Genomic DNA, 21176 nt, shown 5'->3' on the forward strand with positions numbered 1-21176 from the left:
CGCAAACTGTTTTCAACCTGTTCCTCTCTTCTGGCCCCCCCTCCCCCCCCCCCCCCCACCCCCCTCATCACTCACACCTGATGACTTTGTCTCCTTCTTTGAAAAGAAGGTCGATGCTATTCGCAATTCCTTCTCCCAACCCTCCACCCCTGCTGACCCTCCTACCCTCCCCAACTCCCTAACCTCCTTTTCTCCCCTCTCTGACGCCGACACACTGAAACTCCTTACTTCCCACCGCCCAACCATCTGTCCTCTTGACCCCATCCCCTCTCCCCTCCTACAGTCTATATCTCAGGACATTCTCCCTTTTCTCTCCTCTCTAATCAACACCTCCCTCTCTTCCAGCACCATGCCCTCTTCCCTGAAGAGGGCCAGAGTCACTCCCCTCCTCAAAAAACCTACTCTTGATCCCTCTGCCCTGAACAACTACCGGCCTGTCTCTCTTCTTCCCTTTCTCGCTAAAACCCTGGAACGGGCGGTCTGCTCCCAACTGTCCACTTATCTTCTCCACAACAATCTCCATGACCCCAACCAGTCTGGCTTCAAGAGTGGCCACTCCACTGAAACCGCCCTGCTCGCGGTCACTGAGGCACTCCACTCTGCTAAAGCAAAATCCCTCTTCTCTGTCCTCATCTTCCTTGACCTGTCAGCCGCCTTCGATACAGTCAACCATGAGATTCTGCTCTCATCGCTGTCTGGGATGGGTGTCACTGGTTCTGCACTCGCTTGGTTTTCCTCCTACCTCTCTGGTCGCTCCTACCAGGTGACTTGGAGGGGCGCAGTCTCCGACCCTCAACCCCTACGAACTGGAGTCCCGCAGGGCTCGGTTCTTGGGCCTCTCCTCTTCTCGCTATACACCATGTCTCTTGGTTCTGTTATCTCTTCCCACGGCTTCTCTTATCACTCCTACGCTGATGACACCCAACTCTTCATTTCCTTCCCCCCCGACACCCAAATCACCACACAGATCTCTGCCTGCTTGGCTGATATCTCTGCGTGGATGACTTCCCATCACCTGAAGCTCAACCTTGCCAAAACTGAGCTTCTCTACATCCCTGCCAAGTCCTCTCCGTCAATTGACCTCTCACTGACTGTGGAGGACTTTGTAGTTTCCTCCTCCCGTACGGCAAAGAATCTTGGGGTGACTCTTGATAACTGCCTCTCCCTGGCTCCACAAGTATCCTCCACTGCCAGAACCTGCAGGTTCTTTCTGTATAATATACGCCGCATCCGTCATCTCCTGACGGAGAAAGCCACCCAGCTCCTAGTCCAGGCGCTCGTCATTTCCCGCCTGGATTACTGCAACTCCCTCCTAGCCGGTCTCCCAGCGTGCGCCATCAAGCCCCTCCAGCTGGTCCAGAATGCTGCAGCCCGCTTGATCACCAGTCAGCCCAGGTCGGCTCATGTCACCCCGCTTCTCATTGGCCTCCACTGGCTTCCTATTGCCGCACGCAGTGTTGGCATTTCAGGCTGCTAAGGGGACTGCTCCACATTACATACAATCCCTGATCACTCCCTACTCCCCAGCTAGACCACTCCGGTCTGCCAGCTCTGGTCGCCTTACGGTTCCCTCTCTACGGGCACCTGGCGGTCGAGCTGCACGTTCACGCCTGTTTTCCGTTCTGGTTCCTCAGTGGTGGAATGACTTGCCTACCACTGTCAGGACAGCAGAATCCCTCCCCCTATTTCGACGCAGACTCAAAACACACCTCTTCAAACTCTACCTTAGTCCTCCCTCCTGACTTACCCCGCCCCCCCCTTCTGATACCCCTATCCCTGTCTAACCCCCCCCCCCCAAAAAAAAAAAAAAAAAAAATTGCACTTATGATGACGACTATATGTTTAGAACAGCAGTCCAGGTGTATTTTCCTAGTTCTGGTTGTGATGCTTTGACTTCTGGTAGAACCTATGCACTTGTAAGTCGCTTTGGATTAAAAGCGTCTGCCAAATGACTAAAATGTAAATGTAAATGTATTTTCGGGCATCAAATTTTTTTAACATAATGTAGTGTAAAGTAATCATTTTTAATATTTGGTTGAATATTCTTTGCATGCAATGACTGTTAGAAATGTCATTTCTACATATTGAAAGCGAGATGTATAAAATGCTGTTTAATAAAATCTTAAAATCCACACTGTGAATGTGAATTTTTTTTATAACGAATCTAAAATAATGGAGTACGGAGCCAAATCAAGATAAAAATATGCATTTGTCCCAAGACTTACAGTACTGTGCAAAAGTCTTAGGCACCTGTATACCATTCTGTCCACATAAGATTCTTTCAAAAATAATTCAATGAAAGGTCCTAAATAAACATACTCTAACTTTTCCATCACATTTTTGTCACTCGGCAGAATAGTTAAAAACTGAATCAAATCAATATATATTTTTTGTGTGTTTAACCCTTTGGCGTTAAAACTGCATCACTTCTCTGAGATATAGAACTGCAGGACAGTGTTGGCTAAGACAATCAGCAGGGAGGTTGTTCGAAGCATGTTGGAGAACTTGCCGCAGTTCTTCTGCAGACATTGATCAGACAGCAGACATTGCAGACAGCCTTGATCAAGTTTTTATGTAAAAAGTAGTAAATTTCTTACAGTACAAGAATATAAAAATACAAAAATGTCTCTGTAAAATTAAATCTTTTAGAAAATGAATATTTGGAAAACTAAAATGTGTTATTGTATACTAACACACTCCAAAAAAATAAACATATATATAATAAAGTCTAGGTAGACTTCTGCACAGTACTGTACATACGCACTGTATATACAGTATGTATAACATATACAACAAATAAAATCAGCCATTCTTTCGAAAATATGACAGAGCTGCATATTCTTTCCACTGGAAGATTGTCTGGGTTACCCTGATCATGTTCGGTCTCTAAAAATCTAAGTGCTAAAAATCGGAAACTGAATTAGAATAAGCGGAGATGATAGCATTTATGTTATGACACAAGGTTCCTATGTCTTTCCCTGCTTTAGTGAAATTACAGGGCTTTCGCATTTGTCTCTGGTATGACAGCATGCCAGTGTTGCATGTAGCTACTCGTCGTTGTCTCCCCTAGCCTTACAGAAACATCCCCATCTGTTTGCTTACAGTTGTAGGGTAGGCTGGCTGAGGCAACACACACAAAATCCGCACCGTCCCCGTGTGTTGTAGCGGCTCCACTACTGGACTCTTGCTTGGACTTTCGGAAGTGCAGTGAAGGGACGTCACGTCCGAGTATCGAAAACGACCTGGGACTAACGGTGAGTGAGCGCAACCCTGAGAAGTGTCCTGCCGGAGAACGGCTCCTTGATGCAGTCCTATTCTTTGTCTGTTGCATCGCACAATGTATTCAGACAGCTTTGGAGGAGGCTACTCAAGTATTTTGTGGTTCAATGTAAGGGAGGCACAATCCTTACACAATGTTAAAAAATACATGCCAGATGATGGCAGGTAAAACTAGGCTGTAATCTCTTCTTTAAAAAAAAAAAGACAACATCAAGATTTATGATCTGAGTAGTAGTTCCGTGATTTACAGGCAAAATAATGAGTGACACCAGGTTATTATTATATGTATATATATATCCAGAAATCTATTCACAGTATGTAGCCTATATCATATACAGTATATATATATATATATATATATATATATATATATATATATATATATATATATATATATATATATATATATATTTCTGCATTATTACTGAAATATTAGAAGCAAAATTTAACATTAACTTCTTAGAGTGAAACTACCCTGCATGTGTCCTCATTTTAAGTGTTAAATCAACAATGTTTATCATTCTGCCAACTTTCTGAACTATGAATCAGTTGCTTAAAATGGACTTAGTTTCTAGTCTTTAGCTTTATAATATCTTTTTGCACAACGGACTCATGTATCAAACATTTGTATGCCTGCCACGAACACCTGGTCTCACCCATTGAATTGTGACAACATAACCAGATTGTCGACAAGATAACTGCCATTTTAGTCTAGCCATCTCTACTCCGCTGTCTGCATCTCTGAATCGATTGCCAAAACTCTACAGGAAGAGTGTTGGCTCTTTGTTCGCCAGTCCAAAGAAAAGACTTTGTCAGCTTTAGTGCTCTTCATTTATTCATACCCACAGATCCACTGCAACTGACAGAGCATTATGAAATATGTAAGTAGAAAATATTTCATATTGAAGTCAACTCAAACACAAGAGAAGAGAGCATGCAATCATCATCTACAAAAGAAAACACAAATCCCCAGTGTACCTACTTTGAAATGAGTAATACAAATGAGAAATATGATTAAATTATATTTATTTAACATTAGGGCAGAGGTGAATTTAGAGAGTGCCAGAAGGTGAGGAGTGATATCTGTTCTGTTCATAGTAGTTACCTCAGTTCACCATTCAGTAGGAAAGTTGGAGAATGAGTATGTGGTTGTGGAACCCCAGAGAGAGACAGGAAAGGGGTGTTAACAGACAGTGGTGGACAACTCAGTTCTGGATTAGCTGGAGCACTCAGAGTGGCAGGGAAGCCAAGTAAGAGGGGATTGTCTGACTGGTATCGTACCAGGGCCTGGACATGTAGCGAAAGTAAGAAATTTGTTTGCCATAATAGTAATGGTAACTTTATTTATACAGCAGCTTCGAATCAATACAGCACAAAATGCTTTACAACCAGAATAAAAAATATTAAGAAATATAAAGTCATAAAAAGACATAAAATGAATAATAAAAAAAAGAATAAAATCACAGAAAATAAAACCAATAAAGCAAAAACACAGATTTAAGACTTAGTTCTGAAAAGTGAGCCTATAAAAAAAGCAACAGGGGCAAGGTCAGTTGTCGTAGAACAAAGCAATTGTGTTGTCAATCATATCTCAGCCAACTACATTTTACGACAGAAATGTGGGTGGGTTTTTCTCACTTGTTTTTCATGGAGAAATTCAAAGCATGAGATTTCCCTTTCAAATGGAAAATGACAGCACTTTCCAAGCACACAAATTCATTTTTGTTCAAATGTTTGCATTGAAATACTGTAACAGACTTTATCTAAACAACAAAACAAAAAAGTTGTGAATAACAAGGTTCTCAGAAAATGTTCCTCCCAAAAACAAGGGAGAAAACAGCTTTGTTCAAAAAACAAATCTTTCAGAAAACATGAAAGTGTACTTTATCTGCCAGTTGCCAAATGTGAGTGGATTTGACATATCTGCCAACCAGTGCTGGGTCCTTTACTTTTCCTCACTTATCTCCTTCCCTTGGTAAAATCATGCGATGTCACAACACCTGTTTCCACTGCTACACTGACTACACTGAACTGTATATCAGCTCCAAACCCTCCTCTCTTCTTCCCCCACTCGCTCTCACACATTTTCCTGCACAATATTAAAACCCACAACTTCCCACACCTCAACAGTAACGAGACCAAACTCATGCTGCTCGGCTCCAAATCCACTTTATCCAAAACTCCTCACTTCAACATACCCATCGTCTCCGTTCAAGTCAAGAGCCATGGTCTAGCCTTCTAGATCCAACACTTTCCTTTGAACCACAAAATATTACCAAAACCACCTTCTTCCACCTCCATAACACCTCCAAACTCAGACCCTTTCCCACAACACAGAAACTCTAATCCATACACGTGTAACATCCAGACTGGACTATTGCAATTAGCTTCAAACGGGTATCCCTAATTGTGCTATCAACAGCCTACAACTAATCCAAAACTGCTAGATACAATGCTGCTAGATTGTTAGCCCACATGAAACCACATGACCATATTACTGCAGTTTTCCACAAGCTCCACTGGCTCACTGTTAAATTCAGAATTAAATTTAAAATCCTTATTACTTACAAAGCCCTCCACAACCAGGCCCCCACCCATCTCCCTAACCTCCTGGTATCCTACTCATTCCGCTCACTGCGCTCCTCCTCTTCTGGCCTATTCGCAGCCCCCACCTCACGCCTCTCCTCACTTGGTGATCGGGCATTGAACTATGCAGCACCAAAACTCTGGAACTCCCTTCCACTGCACATTTGCTCCTCTGACTCACTCTCTTAAATGTAAGACCCATTTATTCAGAATAGCATACATATAAGAAATAATTCAACCACATACTCAAATACACACACAAACACATGCATACGTTTACCTTTTCTTCTTTTTTAATCATAATACATATACACTCACTGAGCACCTTTTTAGGTTGACCAGTATACCAGCTTGTTAATGCAAATATTTAATCAGCCATGTGGCAGCAACTAAATGCATAAAAGCATACAGATTTGGTCAAGAGGTTCAGCTGTTGGGGGGGAAGAAATGTGATTTAACTGACTCAGTATCTGAGTATCTGAGAAACTGCTGATCTCGTGGGATTTCCATGCACAAGTCTCAACAGAGTTTGCAGAGAATGGTGTGAAAAAACAAAAAACATCCAGTGAGCAGCAGTTTTGTGGGCATTTAATGAGCGAGGTCAGAGGAGAAGGGCCAGACTGGTCAAATCTGACCTGAAGGTGACAGTACGCAAATAACGCATTACAACAGTGGTAAGCAGAAGAGCATCTCTGAACACACAATGGGTCAAACTTCTAAGTGGACAGGCTACAGCCGCAGAAGATTTAATAAATCATAAAAAAGGCTAATAAATACTTCAGAAAGTGCTCATTGAGTGTATTTATTATTATTATTTTTCTTTTTTCTTTTTTTCCCCTCTGTACTGTGTGCCTCTGTATTTGGTTCTGATTCTGATTCCCTGTAAAGTGACCTTGGGCTTTATAAATAAAATGTATTATTATTCATTATTATTATTTGGGCTTTAAAATATGGCAACAACAGGTTTCTAAAAGAAAACCAAAGAGCGAAGACAAAGTTAAGGTGAAAACACTTTGGCAGTGATTATTATAATTCTTTTTTTACTGTTACATTTATTGTGATACACTGCAGCTTTAAGCTTTGGCACAGCGTAAACTGACATTTTCATATCGTTGGTTGCTAATGGCCTTAAAATGACAGCCGGCGGCAGGAAGCACACACCCACGGCCCAAACTTGTTTTCCTTGAAGCACACTACTTTCTGTTTGCCAGTGCCTTGCATGTTGTAACTTCCTTGTTTGTTGTACCTTATTAATTTTACAAATGCATTGGGCTACCTCTTAGGACAATTCAAAATTTGTACAAACATGCATCACCTCATCCTGGGGAATTCCGTTCCTACATTCCCAAGTTACTAAGCACATTCTTTCTTGCGTGGGTTTTAATGGGGAATTTGAGATTCTGGCCTTAGAAATCCAATGAAAAATGTTAAATACAAGATGTAGTTTTCCGTTACCAGTAACTGGCCTAAGAAGTATCACGGCTCCTGGTGATTCTGCCCCATTTTTATTCTGTTCTGTATCTGTCATTAACATGTTTCTGTTCCCTGCCTTAAGGTGATTAAATCTTGCGGTTCTTGATGGCTACTGAGGAGATCGGCCAAGCCCTCCAGTCCCAACCTTCCCTGTCTCCAAAACCTCAGGTCCCCCCCAAACCAGAGCCCAGGGGGACACAGACACGGCCACGGCGAGCAACTGATGTTATTCGCAGTGAAGTTCCAGGGAAAGAGCGAGAACAAAGACACAAATCTCTACCCTCTTTTCCAACCGACCAGAGTTCATGCCTGTCTGTGGCTACCGACGACAGCCCATTTCCTCAGCCTGATGAGCTACTCAGTTTCTCCGAAAAAGTTATGCCCCTCCCAGTTCCAAAGCCCCGCCTTCAAGAAACACCCCTGCCACAGGACAGCAAATCCCAGGCAGCTGATAAAGAAATAGTGTCCAGCACAACGACTCTGCAGAGTCCTGATAGTGGTGACTCAGGTGAAGCAGCATCCACTGAACACGGTATAGCCCCTTTCCGATAGACTGAGTCCAGCTGTACTATTGTGCCATTTCATATACTTTATGTGTGTACTTTATGAGTCTCCCCAAAAGTGTTTCTTCACTCATTCTGTGAATTCTGTGTTGCTGTACAGTGTAAAATATTTTCTTACTGAAGTTCAGGAAAGGACAAATGCCACAAACCTACCTCTTAAAGGGCACCAAGCTTGTTCGGGGATACCTCACTGAGGGCGATTGAGAAAAAGGCATTAAAGTGAGAAATAGACAAAGACTGTTTCTCTTTCGCATTTATGTGCAATTCACAGAGCATTTGGAAGACTTAGTTCTCATTTGGATGGTTTAGTTCTCAGGTATGAAATGCAACTTGGACCTGAACATCATTGTAGTCATAAGTAACCCTGCTGCAGTTGAGTATTCAGTGGAAGATGACCTTCAGCTTTCAATCCCATCCCTGGTCTTTAGATGGCTATTTGTCCTGTTCCTCTTGTTCCAACTCACAATCAGATAATCTTTTGTTGTGCTTGTTTTCCTTCTCCTTATTGTAGAGGGCAGACTCTTTGATGGATGCAATGACAGCGAGGGAGACTCTCCCTCAAGTGAGATTCAGCTGGTTTGCACTCCCTCTTCTCCCCATTCCAGCAGCGACCCCAAAGCTGGAGAGAAACCACACAGAATTGAGCCCTACCCTGAAGCCCCACTCAATTCCCAACCTGGTGTGTTCCTTCACTTTGAAGGAGGTAGACAACTGACTCCTTTAGGCTTCAAGTCTTTATACTAAGCTAACCCGTTATGCTAACATGGAAACCCCAAAAAAGGAAGATGATAAACCAAAGGCCAAGAAAGGAACTTAGGAGGAATTAAAACAGTCTCATTTTAATTAGACACAAACACCCCTTCACTGCAGTTACAAGGGTCAAGTCAGCACTTGCCTTTTTCCTTGTGCCCAGAGGGAAAGTCAACACAGACTTATCATGGCAGTTAAGCCCAGAGCAACAGGAGGCCTTGCAGCCTTGCATTCCTCCCTGTTCCAGTCTTTCCAGATTATGTCACATTGGGCTGGGCGTTCCTGTAAATGACATAATTTCCACTTGAGTGAGATGTTATGTCCCTTTAAAGAACACTTCACCTCTACAAATAGAATGCATGCATATTTAAGTATTTCACATGAAATATCAGTGCTGTTGCATCTCCCATTCTTTTCCTGTTAACAGTTTTCCTGTCCAAACATATCAGTTGGTTTCTTTAATGTCTTTGTGATAGATACTGTTATTAATTCAGGCAGAGCTCTGTGGTTCCCTGAGTGCTGTTGTGATGTTATCTCCTTATGTATATAGATAGGAAGGAGGAACCTGACATTCCTGAGGGAATGTACATGGAATTAGGCACATCACCATCTGAAGTAGATGTCCACTGTACCACTGTAGTCCTGTGCAGCAGCAACTTAGGTATTGTGGAATGTTCTTTAATTGGTCTTGTTAAGAGATCCACTTGAATTAATCTATGACTAATCACAAAAAAGTGTTTTAAGTGAAATGTTTGCCGAAAGCCTCAAAACACGTGAGATATTGAGGATCAAAATGAGCTATCAACCAATGCAGACATATAGCTACCGTGCTCACTGTAATAAAATCCCAGACATCCCCTCCATTTCCTGGACAGGGTCTCCAGTTTTCCCAGATGGTGGTGTCAGAGAAGCAGAGCATCCGCCGTTCTCAAAAGTGCACAACCCCCTCCCCCCCGCCCCTGCCAAACCCCTGCCACCACTAAGGATGCAAAGCACAAACACGGACAGGGAAATGAGGAAGATCTATGAAACTCTCACCCAGAAGGTTGTGGAAGAACTCAAGGAGAAGTTCCCCAGCAATAGTGAGGAGACTAAGTCCAAGAAGGAGACACACTTGAAGAAGGAGAAAGGGCATAACATTTTCCTTTTCTGCAAGAGGTCCCCCACACACGCGACAGCACCATCATCTTCCCAGAAAATGAAGTCGCCCTTGGCAGAGCTCATTTTGTTAACCTTTAAGAGCAAGGAGAACATTCAAGAACCCCAGGAAGCCACTGTGAATACTCAGTCAACCTCAGCGCTGGAGAGCCCTGAGAGAGAGTCTGAGGGGGATACAACTGTGAAAGACTGTAGGGATGCGTCTGACGCCACCTCCCCAGCCACTCCACTGGGCATACAGGCATGTCTGGACCAGGAAGAAGACATGTTGCCCCACCTGGCAAAGGATGTTCAAGACACAATGTCATCTCTACAGTGTGTCATGAGTAAGACGTCCATCAGGGAGTGCCATATGTTCCTGAAACCATTCTGGAAGGACCGAACCATTGTGCTGAACAGTGGAGTACTGACACAACTAAACAAGCAGCAACTGCTGCTCCAAGAGGTAAAGGTTTTTAACATTGCAAATATACTTGTCTTTGTTCTTCAGTTATTGTACATGTGTGCTTCAGTTTCTCTTTAATTTAAGTTAGTTTATTTTGTCCTGATTTCAAATGAGCTCAGTCATGAGCCATATGGCTTAGTCTGCATCTCTGCACCCATCTTGTTGCAAGCATGTGTCTGTGTGTCCGTCTGGTGCCCAATATCCAGTGGTTGTGTTTTTGGTGGTCTTGAAAGTTTGACTGTTCTGTCACCTGTCCTATGGCTCAGAGCATGTATGAGGTGGTGACTACAGAGCAGTCCTATTTGAAGAGCCTGAATGTGGTGGTAGACCTCTTCATGGAGTCGCCTACCCTCAACAAGGTCCTTGCACCTCGAGACCGCAAATCCCTCTTCTCCAGCATAGGCAGGATCCGAGAGATCAGCCAAAAGTAAGAATGTAGCCATCACAGCCATCATACTTCATCATCAATATATTCCAAATGTCCTATGTCTTTGCGTACTCTATATGCATATATAGACAATCAGTATGTTTTACATTAGAGGCAAAGCATGTGTTGGGGAGGATGTCACTGACAGTGTGCACAGTTTTCTAGATGCCATGAAGGTGGAGCTGGGATCAAATCTGTACTGTAATGTGTGTGAGGTCATCCGCCTCCATGCCAGTGGAAACTTTGCCGCCTACGTTAACTACATACGCAACATACGTTACCAGGAGCAGACTCTACATAACCTGGGGTAGGAGAACTGTACAGACAAGCTCTCTGGGGCAGGAGGAGTCATTACCATGCACCCATGGGCCTATGAGTAACTCCCTGCGTATGCATGCAGGAAGGAAAACCCCCAGATAGAGGAAATTCTCAGACAGCTGCAGGAGGACTCCCGCTGTAACCGTCTGCCACTGAAGTCCTTCCTGGTTCTGCCCTTCCAGAGGATCACACGCCTTAAGATCCTGGTGCAGGTGAGGGGAGGGGAGAGAGGTGGGGGTTTAGAATTAGGGAATGTTGAAGGCCTTAAATACTGAATATACTACCCCAAAGAACTGATCCTGGATCACTTTCAGTTTCTTTCGCATTATGGTTTGGTTTTGGATTAGGCTTGAAAGAACTGATTTCTTAATCAGTCATCTTGGGGGTGTGAAGAAAGCCTCACAATCCCCCCATACTTTAATGTGTTGTAGATTTATGCCATTGCCATTGCCATTTTTGCCAATCAATCTAGACTCAGTGGCCTATAATAACAAAACATGTTTTCAGACATTTTACCAAATCTATTACATTAATGGCATTTGGCAGACGCTCTTATCCAGAGCGATATACAGTTGATTGGACTAAGCAGGAGACAATTCTCCCCTGGCACAATGCAGGGTTAAGGGCCTTGCGCAAGGGCCCAATGGTTGTGCGGATCTTATTGTGGCTACACCGGGAATTGAACCACCGACCTTGCGGTTCCCAGTCATGTACCTTAACCACTACACTACAGGCTGCCCTATTTATTAAAAAGCTAAAACTGAAATCTTTTATTTATGTAAGTATTCGGATCCTCTGCTCGGGCACTCCCAAATTGTGGTCAGGTGCGTCCCGCTTCAATTATCCTTGAGATATGTCTAGAACTTGATTGGAGTCCATCTGTGCCAAATTGAATTGATTGGACATAGTCCAAGGAGCTCTCTGTAGACCTTGTGGTGAGACATAGATTAGGGCAAGGGTATAAAACCAATTCAAAGCTTTGAGTGTCCACAGGAGCACAGTGACCTCAATAATTGTGAAATGGAAGAAGTTTGGAACCCAACTATTCTAACAGAGCTTCAGAAATCCTCTGCAGAGATGGGAGAACCTGCTGGAAGGACGACCATCTCAGCAGCACTCCATCAATCAGACCTTCATGGTAGAATGGCTGGTGGTCTGATGAGAGAAAAATCAAACTTCAAGAACTGTGTCTAGTGAACAACTGTCCCTGCTCATCACCTGGCTAATAGCATACCTGTGGTGAAGTATGGTGGTGGCAGCATCATGCTATGGGGATGATTCTCAGCAGCAAGGACACAGATACTAATCAGAATTGAGAGATGGATGAATGCAGCCAAATACAGGTCCTTGAAGAAAACCTGCTCCAGAGTGCACCTGACCTCATACTGGGATGACAGTTCACCTATCAGCACGACAATGACCCAAAGCATACAGCCAAGACAATGCTAGAGTGGCTTCGAGACAAATCTCTGTCTGTACTTGAGTGGCCCAGCCAAAGTTAAACCATCTGTGGAGAGACTTGAAGATGGCAGTTCATAGACTCTTCCCATCCAATCTGATGGAAGAATGGGATAAACTTCCCAAATCCAGGTGTGCAAAGCTTGTAGAGACTTACCCAAGAAGACTTACCCAAAGGGGCTTCTGCAAAGTATTAAATTAAGGGTCTGAATATTTACATGAATGAGAGGTTTCAGGCATTTCAAATTTAATCTACAACAAAATAAAGGGTGCAAAAAGTGAAAAAGGGTATGAATACTTTCTGAAGACTATCTTCTCAGTTGCCCAGATATAAGCCCTTGTCTAGCTCTAGTCTGACAGACCCCAGCCCAGCTCTAGCAGTATACACTCAGTGATCACTTTATTAGGCATTTATTAGACATTTTTTAGACTTACTGAGTCTTCTGCTGCTGTAGACACATTATGTGTTCCGAGATTCTCTTCTGCATACCACTGTTGTAATGTGTGCTTATTTGCATTGCTGTCACCTTCCTGTCAGCTTCGACCAGTCTGGCCCTTCTCCTCTAACCTCTCTCATTAACAACACATTTCTACCCGCAGAACTGCTGCTCACTGGATGTTTTTTGTTTTTTGCACTATTCTCTGAAAAATCTAGAGACCATTGTGCGTGAAAATCCCAGGAGATCAGCAGTTTCTGAAATACTCAAACCACCCTGTCTCGCACCAGCAATCATTCCACTTAGATCACATTTCTTCCCCATTCTGACATTTGGGCTGACAAAGAACTCAACCTCTTGACCACGTCTGCATACTTATATGCATTTAGTTGCTGCCACATGATTACCTAATTAAATCTGAGACGGGTGCGTGGGGGTTGGACCCAAAATGCATGACTCAGACAACAAAGATGTGAAAGTCCCGTCAGGGCTTTATTAGGGGAATGTCCAATGAGCGTAGTCGAAAAATAAGCAAAGTTCATACACGTATAATCCAGCCAAAACCAAAGTACAGTACCGAAGGAGAAGGCAGTCTCGAAATCGATACACCATGCAAAAAGTCCAGTAACCAGAGCCTATCCCAGCATACATTGGGCGAAAGGCAGGAATACACCCTGGACAGGTCACCAGTCCATCACAGGGCACACACACCATTCACTCACACACACACTCATTCCTACGGGCAATTTAGACTTTCCAATCAGCCTAACCTGCATGTCTTTGGACTGTGGGAGGAAACCCATGCGAACACGGGGAGAACATGCAAACTCCACACAGAGGCCCCAGCCGACCGGGATTCAAACCCAGGACCTCCTTGCTGTGAGGCAGCAGTGCTACCCACTGCACCATCCATGCCGCCCTAGATTAGTAAGTAGACACGGGAAAATGAAACAATTAGGGAAGCGTGAGTGACAGCAACAGAGAGAGAGAAAGCATGAACGCAAGGTTTGCGGAAAGACACAAAAACGTGTATGCTAAACAATGATCGGAACAACATAACATGAAACAAACATAAATCGTGACAATGAATAAACTATATAACGTGACATGACAAGACTAAAAAATAAATCGTAACAAGAACTAAACATGAAACTGCTGATGTCGTTGTTCTCAGACTATTCTGAAGAGGACGGACCCAGGATCAGACGAGCAGTTATCGGCAGAGAGAGCACTGAAGGAGGTATCAAAGGTACTAAGGCAGAGGGGCTGAAACCATCACTCATATTCTGCAACAGCCATGAAAATGACTTTCTGCATCGGACAACATCGTATTCATCCCAGACATCTCTGTCATTGAACCATTATCTTGCAATGTGTAAGATAATCATTAGATGCTTTATTACTTCATGCGGCTGTCACTTTTCTCTTTAGTTTAATGTCATTTTATTTCTTAAATAAATAAAATTGAACTGAGGGTAGGGAGGTTCACATAATAACAATTAAAAATATCAAAGACTTTTCTAAAATGTTAAAAAATAAGGTGTTAAACAATGGTATCATTTCTACTACTCCTATAATATAAACATAAAATGTAACAAATCTTACATTTTATGTTTCAAGATTATTAAGTATTATGCAGAATCAGCGTATTTGATCTGTTTGGCAGTCACTGCTTTGTCACCTGTGCCTGCTGTGTCCTCTGTAGGTAGTGGAGGCCTGTAACCATGAGGTGGGAAGGATGCAGCAGATGGAGGAGCTGGTGCACATTGCCAACAAGACAGAATATAATTGCAAGGTGAACTCCTCTATCCTCATGTGACCCAGCAGAAAAAACATTTCTAATTTTTTGGCATAATACTAGTGTCGGATTACAAAAATGTGGCACTGAAATTGCCTTCAAACTTATCATTTTATTTTTATTGAATGCCCCTTGTAGTGTGAACATGAAACTATAACATAGTAACCTCTTGTTTTGTATCTTCACTTTTCCTTTGGGCAGGGTCTTCCTCTGGTCTCTTCCTCCCGTTGGCTCGTGAGGCAAGGGGAACTGGCTCAGCTGACTGACAAGGGGAACATCTTTGGCCAAAGGAAAGGCTCTCCTGTCCACTTGTTCCTCTTCAATGACCTGCTGTTAGTCACTATCAAAAAAGGGTATGTTCTGCTCATAGTTCCACCAAGACTTCTTTTTGATTTCCTGGGTAACAGATCAGTGTCAAGGTATCATCAAAATGATGATGAAGGTTTGTTTAAAGCTTTGAGGATTGTTTAATTACTCAGAGCTAGTAAAGGGAGGATAAAGCAGTAGACTTGGACTCCATCATCTCTTCAATATCTAACTTGCTTAAGGCTGCAGCCTATCCCTGCATGGATTAGGTGAGAGGCAGAAATGCATATTGGACAGGTCATGCAGGGAACACCATTCACTCACACCTACAGACTCTCCAATTTGTGAAACCTGCATGTCTTCGGACTGTGGGAGGAAACCAGAGTATGCAGGGGAAACCCACACGGACATGGGGAGAACATGCCCTCCGCACTGAAGCGCCCCAGCCAGAATTTGAACGCAGGACCTTCTCGCTGTGAAACAACGATGCTATCACCGTGCCACCCCGCCACGGCATTTCTCTATATTTAGGCATCCCAAATGTGACTGTATTGTCTTGGTCTAGGCTCGATCGCTTCGTGGTGCAGGATCATGTCCACCGCTCCCTCATTGAGATCGCCGATGAGGCGGAAGAGGTGGAATGTGAGCTGGAGAACACCTTCCTGCTGGTCCTGCTGAAGAACCACAAAGGGACCACTTCTCGCTGCCTGCTGAGAGCCCCTTCCTCGTGAGTACTGTACATCCCTCCTGTCTTCAGGAGCTTCTGCAGCTCCCTGCCTGCTCTTTCACTATTATGAGAGGCTTTATTCGAAAGCAGCACACAGGCTGCTTCTCATTGTGCTGTTCTAGCTCTCACACTCTTGCCTTGTCTTAGGGAAGAGAAGGCCAGCTGGGTGGAGGCCCTGAAACCACGGAATAGTGAGAAAAATGAAATGTATGAAGAGTGGGGTGAGTGTACACACACCACTGTTCTGTTAAAATGTGTGTGTGTGTGTGTGTGTGTGTGTGTGTGTTGTGACCACTAGAGGGCAGAGCTGCCAATAACATTCACAGAGTGCATTATGCGGTTCACCAGTTGTGATGTTGCAGGGGGAGGGGGTACTGGATCTTTAATGGGTGTGACTTGTTTCAGACTGCCCCCAGGTGCAGTGTATAGCAGATTACTCTGCCCAGCAGCCCGGAGAGCTGAGCCTGCTGATTGGGGATGTCCTCAATGTGATCCAGAAGACCAATGACGGTGGGTAGCCTTGCACACAGGGTCATGATTAACATATTTATTACGTAACTGTAATTCAGCTGGTAAATGTGAAGTACCTGAGCAAGGGGCTGACATTGGCTCAGGCAGTAAGAGTCTGGCAGTCGGGTTGCCGGTTCGATCCCACCCTGGGTGCCCCTGAGCAAGACACCTAACCCCAAATGCTCCTGTCGAGCTGGTTGGTCCCTTGCATGGCAGCCAATCACCATTTGTGTGTGAGTGTGTGTATGAGAAGCGCTTTCGATAAAGACACTATATAAATGCTGACCATTTACCGAGTAGGTGATATATCCCTCCTGAACACTTCTGCTTTCCATTTCTTCCTCAATTTAAATTCCTCTATTGAAGTGCCTCTTGGAAAGGAAACCTGTGGCTTTGTTTAAACAGGAATCTCACTATTCAAAGACGCCTGTAAACTGAGGCATCCCAGCATTATTTGAGTTTTCCAACCCCAGTTCACGGGTGTTAACAGAGGACTCAACCTCCCGTTCCCCTGGTCCCAGGCTTCCTGGAGGGCCGGAGGCCGGTGGACGGGGAGAGGGGCTGGTTCCCCAGCAGCACTGTGGTGGAGATCTCCAGCGAGTATGTTCGGCGGAGACACCTGCGGCAGCGTTACCATGTCCTGCAGGCCGCCAACCGGGTGCTGAGACGCCGCATCATGTCCAGGGGCAGCGTTCCCACCACCTGCTGAGGTTCCCTGAGCCTGGACCCCGAATGCATAGCGTTAGATTATATTCAAGAACTGGGAAAGGTGATTATGTGTTGTAAATATCATTAAAGCATTTACATTTGCTTGGATTTTGCACAGGATGTATGTTCCACATGAAGTGTTTTCTGGTAAGATTATGGTCAACCTGTCACTAACCACTTTCACTAATGGGTTATTTTTGGTTCAAGGTTGCCAGTTGACGCATAATGGTTAGTAAAACCAGTCCTTTCTTTTCACAACTGGACCAGAGGTAGACTTGGTGGACATCACCTGTTCAGTCAGGTAACATACGTAGCCTAATATTATTATACAACAACCTTATAAATCACTTAAAAAGTTTTTTTTTTAAGTGAAAAATAACACGCACACACTCCTTTGCACTGTAAAATTTACAACGATACCTTTTGTAAATGTCATATGAATGTCGCATTATTATTTTTACGCAGTGGGTAGAATGAAAACATCAAAACTACGCTCATATTATTTCAAATGTAACTGGCAGAGAGTCAGAGACAACGAAGTATAATATCCAGCGTTTGCGGCATGCACTTTCATCCATTGCCAAATAAAACTTTCTTGCTGACCAATCGATGTGGACTATCTCTTCACTCAACCAACCACGATCTATTGACAGGTAATATTATTGTCCAATTGTAAATGAAATTTTGTTGGAGGGAGGACCAATGGGAATGGGAATGGGTGTGGATTGTACCCAATGAGGGTGGAATTTGCAATGCAGTTGGCTTGCTATGGCCGTCTGAGAATCGCTTTGGAGTTCTTGCAATACAAGAGGAAAAAATCAGGTACGACGTGATTTTGTTTATTCAGTTCAATAATATTTTGATACGAGTAGCTGTATTGATTTGAAAACACATTTTATTTGACAATACACAAGGCAGCCTATGGTTTTCTATGAACTCGCTGTTTTAACAAGCGAAAAAAAAGCGCCGATGTAAAATAGATTTTTTTTGTTGAACTTTAAAGTTGATAGCGAACTGGATCGAGTAGAAAAGCTAATTGACTATTATCGACAACCCAGTCTCTAACTGGTTTGCTGGTTATCTTCTCCAACCTTTCAAGTTATTATTTTGACTGCTTTGAAATGAATCGAATAGTATACCTATGGTTAATGGGTTTTATGTGACTTTTGCCCATGTGATCATTTTGGAGAAACGGTTATGATTACTGGTTAATTTAATTACGTTACGATTACGATTCGGGGATTTAACTTCACAAGAACACTGTCTATAGCTAGCTTGCTGAAATGGACTTATTGCACGACTTAAGCATATCGCGATACAACTTCTGAAACGTTAGCTACAACTAGGCTACATGTTGTCAGATACTTTTGAAATATGGGAAAACATTTTATAGTGGGAATTTATGCTGTTCTGAATGTACCCATTATCGGCGAAGCGAAACCCAAGTACTGTACTTGGAAATCCAATGTAGGAAATTGGAGCGTCCCGTTGCGAAAGCGGCAATGAATGTATGTTATAGAATGTCATATAGGTAACAACAATAACTTACGGCTGTCAGTGATATGAGAACTGCTAGTCAAAGTAACTAACGTGTTGCTTCTGTTCTGTTGAACAGTTTATTGAAAAATATTTTTGACAAAATTGCCACTTCGCCAATTGATTTTGCGCCATAAAACTTTCATGTGTGTTTGTATAAGGAGTGGTTGTCTGACTGCAAGTGAAAACTTGAGGAACTCACAGATAAGCTATGGTTATGAGTACTTTCCTCAAACCCGCCGAGTTGTGCATATTGTTAATATGTGCATATTGGTGTGCGTGTTGTTAAAATAGTCAGTGAAACAGCCTCAGTCTGCGTAAAACAGCCTCAGTGTATCGACTTGTTCGGAGTTGGAATGGGTTCAAGAACACACACTGTGTTCCGCAGTAATGCAATAAAAAGGGGCCGAAATCAAAATGAAAATACACAGGCCAGTATGAAAATATTTATAATGTACTAACTTGGATAATCTGACGCATAAAATAGACTGCGGTTATGTCAAGTAATATATAGCCTATATTTTTTGTTGTTGAAAAATGTCTGTCTCCTCCAGTCCTGTCCCCAATACTGCCCCTTAGTATACCATGTGCTTGATCTGGAAAGTATCCACGAAGAGAATCAACATTTTTATGTCAGAATTTTTTTTAGGCAGCTTCTGTCAGGCACAGATAGGCCTATTGATTATTGCTATGTATACTTTTTTTGTTCCAATATAGTAGATCAAGTCGCCTACCAACATGCCCCCCATTAGTTTATCGATGTTAAATATTGGCATTCACATTTTAACAAAGTAATGTGTGTGAATATCTGCCAACTTGAGCAATTTTCTGCATTTCACAGAAGGTACTTTAGAAATATTGATTTTGATGGCTGGTTTAGTTCATGAGCCTAATATTTGTACTGTGATTCAACCCACACAAACCATCAAACTTTCAAATGAACCCTTTAAAAAATGAGTGAGTCAGAAGTGGGGAATTCAGTATTGCCAAAGTTCCAACGGATTTTGGGAAGGAGGAAATGATTGGTGGAAATGTCAAAGGCTTATTGTAACAAAGGTTGTGTATTCTGTGTTCAAAGATTTGTTGATATGATATCACAGTCTGCATTAACGGCTGAATTCAGTATGTCCAACACGCACGTCATTGCACATTATTGATTCATTATCTTCTAGGCCTGCCTTCCCATTGGACATTGTTATTATGCTTACAGTTATTTATTTGTTCAGTTTTTTCAATCGAGATTAACACTTGCATCCATCTTAATGCCAGCCACTGGAAATATTGCTATTTAGCAAATGTTTCCAAAGTATTCAAGTGAGATTGCTGCTGCAATAGTCTGTAAAGTTCATGATTTGCCATGGTTTGCTTCTCCTATTCCCAGAGTTATGGAGGGTGACTGTTCCATCTTAAATGATAGTTAAAGAATATCCATAAGCATTCTGCGTGAAGTACTTTTGAAGTACTTTTGTCCACTCCAAATGCAACTGGATTACATGCATCAAAACTTTGAAAAGCCTTACAAGACAGCTCCTCAATTCAATTAAATTCTTTTTACTTATTTTGAGTGTAATTAGATGCATTATTAGTTAACATTAAGATTGTTGGTTAAGTATGACAAGGACACTCAAATCTATCCTTGAGGCATATAGTACCTGGTTTGCTTTTGTACCCTATAATTAATTGATCTCTGATTGGCCAGGGATCCCAGGCGCCTAGTCTCCAAGGACAAATCGACGACCTGATCAGAGGGGAAGAATGAAAACCAGAATTCTTCCCCTCCGATCTGGCCATGAGGGCCAAATTTGAGCATCCCCGGTGTGGAAAATGTTAAACTTAACTCTCATTTTGGTCCTGATCCTGATCTTGTTTTACAGGGTGTACACTTGGCAGGTTGTGTGCGGCCCACAGATGAGTGATGGGTGAGCTGGAGGGCTCCTACTGCGTCCTGCAGACCCCTGGAACCCGTCTGGGGGCCCAGCCCCACGCCGGAATCAGTACCCTGGAACCGGGCCAAACCCTCAGCACGGCGATGCCAGGCGGGAAGAAGGGCCCAGGGAAGGGGCTTCATATCCGGGTGCAGGGCCTGGACGAAGCCCAGGAATTCTACCACTTGGAGGTGAGGAACCCATTTTGCTGACAGGCCTCTATAAGCAAAAAGGCTGTAGCGTAGTGGTTAAGGTACATCACTTCGACCCTTGGACACAACCCTTAACTCTGCATTGCTCCAGGGGAGGACTGTCTCCTGCTTAGTCTAATCAACTGTTCGTCACTCTGGATAAGAGCGTCTGGCAAATGCCATTAATGTAAATGTAATGTAATGCAAAAGCGAATGTTCTGAAGTGTTGTGTTTGTGACTGTGGCTCTTTTTTTCCTAAAGGGCCTTTTTCATTGAATCAGCAATGCGGCAAAGTGCTTTTAAAAAAAGTGAAGCAACAGTCAGGGCCGGATCCCCGCATAGGCCCAGGCATAAGGCCCAATAATAATAATTGAAAAATCATTTTTCATAATAATAATTTGCATGCCACATAAAAAGACTTTAATCAAACAGGAATTACTCATTAGTATTAGTCATAAAAATAAGTCTGGCAACCATGATGGGAAAGCTCTGTAGGCCCTAATGTCTCTATTTTGGTGTTTGTGTGCACGTTTGTCCACTGACAGTCGCTGTGCCGAACTTCCTTTGCTCCTCCAGAACCC

General features: G+C 43.1%; 2 protein-coding genes across 2 annotated transcripts in view; both read left to right on the forward strand.

Annotated features, from left to right (window-relative positions):
- The first annotated feature begins 3115 nt into the window (after nt 1-3115).
- LOC133127561 (ephexin-1) lies at nt 3116-17431 on the forward strand. Its single transcript, XM_061240537.1, has 15 exons — nt 3116-3254; nt 7507-7870; nt 8413-8604; nt 9202-9312; nt 9527-10254; nt 10521-10681; nt 10839-10988; nt 11082-11211; nt 14069-14143; nt 14600-14689; nt 14894-15045; nt 15564-15725; nt 15873-15946; nt 16131-16235; nt 16757-17431. The coding sequence occupies exons 2-15, from the start codon at nt 7717-7719 to the stop codon at nt 16942-16944; spliced, it is 2472 nt and encodes an 823-aa protein (XP_061096521.1). The 5' UTR covers nt 3116-3254; nt 7507-7716; the 3' UTR covers nt 16945-17431.
- Nucleotides 17432-17663: 232 nt separating this feature from the next.
- Nucleotides 17664-21176, forward strand: part of farp2 (FERM, RhoGEF and pleckstrin domain protein 2) — a 53026-nt gene continuing 49513 nt past the window's right edge. Inside the window, exons 1-2 of the mRNA XM_061238292.1 lie at nt 17664-17765; nt 20354-20595. Coding sequence (XP_061094276.1) covers nt 20395-20595 — 201 coding nt within the window. The 5' untranslated portion in view covers nt 17664-17765; nt 20354-20394. The remainder of the gene's footprint in view (nt 17766-20353; nt 20596-21176) is intronic.

The sequence above is a fragment of the Conger conger genome, chromosome 4 (genome assembly GCF_963514075.1).
Source record: "Conger conger chromosome 4, fConCon1.1, whole genome shotgun sequence".
NCBI lineage: Eukaryota > Metazoa > Chordata > Actinopteri > Anguilliformes > Congridae > Conger > Conger conger.